The 1,562-nt window shown below is 38.5% G+C and overlaps 1 protein-coding gene across 1 annotated transcript in view; it reads right to left on the bottom strand.

Annotated features, from left to right (window-relative positions):
* Positions 1–590: 590 nt before the first annotated feature.
* The window catches only part of PHF1 (PHD finger protein 1), a 243,503-nt gene continuing 242,531 nt past the window's right edge, over positions 591–1,562 (bottom strand). The window contains exon 8 of the mRNA XM_053689556.1: positions 591–1,519. Coding sequence (XP_053545531.1) covers positions 1,270–1,519 — 250 coding nt within the window. The 3' untranslated portion in view covers positions 591–1,269. The remainder of the gene's footprint in view (positions 1,520–1,562) is intronic.

Raw genomic sequence — 1,562 nt, forward strand, 5'->3', positions numbered from 1 at the left:
TCCGTTTTCTTCAGGGTTTTTTAAAATTAAATATAAATGTAAGACTGCCTTGCTGTGCCTTATAAAGGGAAGTGAAGTGGTAGATTATAGTCATTTTTTCACTTTTGTATCCATTTAAATTTCTCCCACATAGATTTGATGAGAAGCAAAATATGGCTTGCGTGAAACATTCTATCCAAGTTATGGAATATTATCTACTAACATACAGCACTGTGCTTACTATTACAGACAAAATTTGAATCTATGAAAAACTAGGTGTTTCTTAATATCAAAATGAACTGAGATATTTTTACAGTGGTAAAAAATATGGATAGATTAGACTGTCCTGCTTCTCTTCTTGTGAAGCCAGAAGTTATAGAATTTAATACATCTACCTGTTTTATGTCAAAAAGGCAAATTATTTAACCAGTCTACTTTCTGTAGTCTTGAAAGATGCAACAGGGATGAGATAGAAATCCCACTCAAAAATGATTATACCATAACATGTAACATAATATGGATAGTCCTAATTACTGACATCTCCAGGGGGTACCTTGCCTGGGTGCTCAACAACACCCCAATATGCCTATCAGTAGGACGCAGATAACATCTAATGCTTAAAATCATATATTTATTGTGCAAGGAAGAAAAGTTAAAATACAACCAACAGATCTTATTGCCAGTTGCCAACGAACGGACCTCAGCACTTCTAAATTTCAAAATCGAATCCTTGTATACGCAAAAAAGCTTGTAAAATTATGAGTTGAGGATACTAAAAACAAATTGTATGAAACTTTGACAGCACTTCTTTACTGGGTTTGTAAATACTTGGTCAATATCCCAAAATTTACCTACTGTTAAATCCTGTGACCATAAATTATGGAATATAACTGGCTCCTTATTTAACAGCCATATTAAACACTATTCCTAGAATAAAATTTCCTATGTCCAGAACCTTTGATTTGTTTTAAATAGACAATAGACCCAGTTCTTCTAAGACCATTTTACAGACACAGATCCGAAGACCAAAAAAAAGAGATAAAGGTTTCCAATCCCTCTCTTACTGTCTCATTATAATATAGTCTCTGTGAGCCAACACTGTAAATAACAAACTTGACAGGACAAGAAGCACGGGCACTGGTATGTACACACGTGTACAGAAAGTTCAGAGAAAATCCTGAAGAGCATTGTGCAGGAACCCGGGTGTTTGGGATCTTCGCAGGAAGTGCAAGGGGTACCAGGAGCAGAGCCTGTATCTCTGTATACATTCCACCCAGCTTCTAATAGTTCTTAGAAAATGCCACCCCCTCCCCACTCCACGAGGTACTGTACAGCTCCTTCCGCAGTGACCCTGCGAGCTACCACACGCGAACCCTGCTCTGGAGACCCTTGCCATGCACACGTCTCCATAGGAGGTGAGGAGGAGGTTGGTGGAGGGGAAAGACATGGAGTATTGAGAGAAGCAGAGGAAGGACCTGGTGATGGAGTCTCTACGATATCAGAGAGCAAAGGGGGATCTGGGACGTCAGAAGTCACCTCACTGAAAAAAAAAAGAGAAACGGAGAAAGAAAGTTGTAAAATAT

This window comes from Bombina bombina, chromosome 7 (genome assembly GCF_027579735.1).
Source record: "Bombina bombina isolate aBomBom1 chromosome 7, aBomBom1.pri, whole genome shotgun sequence".
In the NCBI taxonomy this organism is placed as follows: domain Eukaryota; kingdom Metazoa; phylum Chordata; class Amphibia; order Anura; family Bombinatoridae; genus Bombina; species Bombina bombina.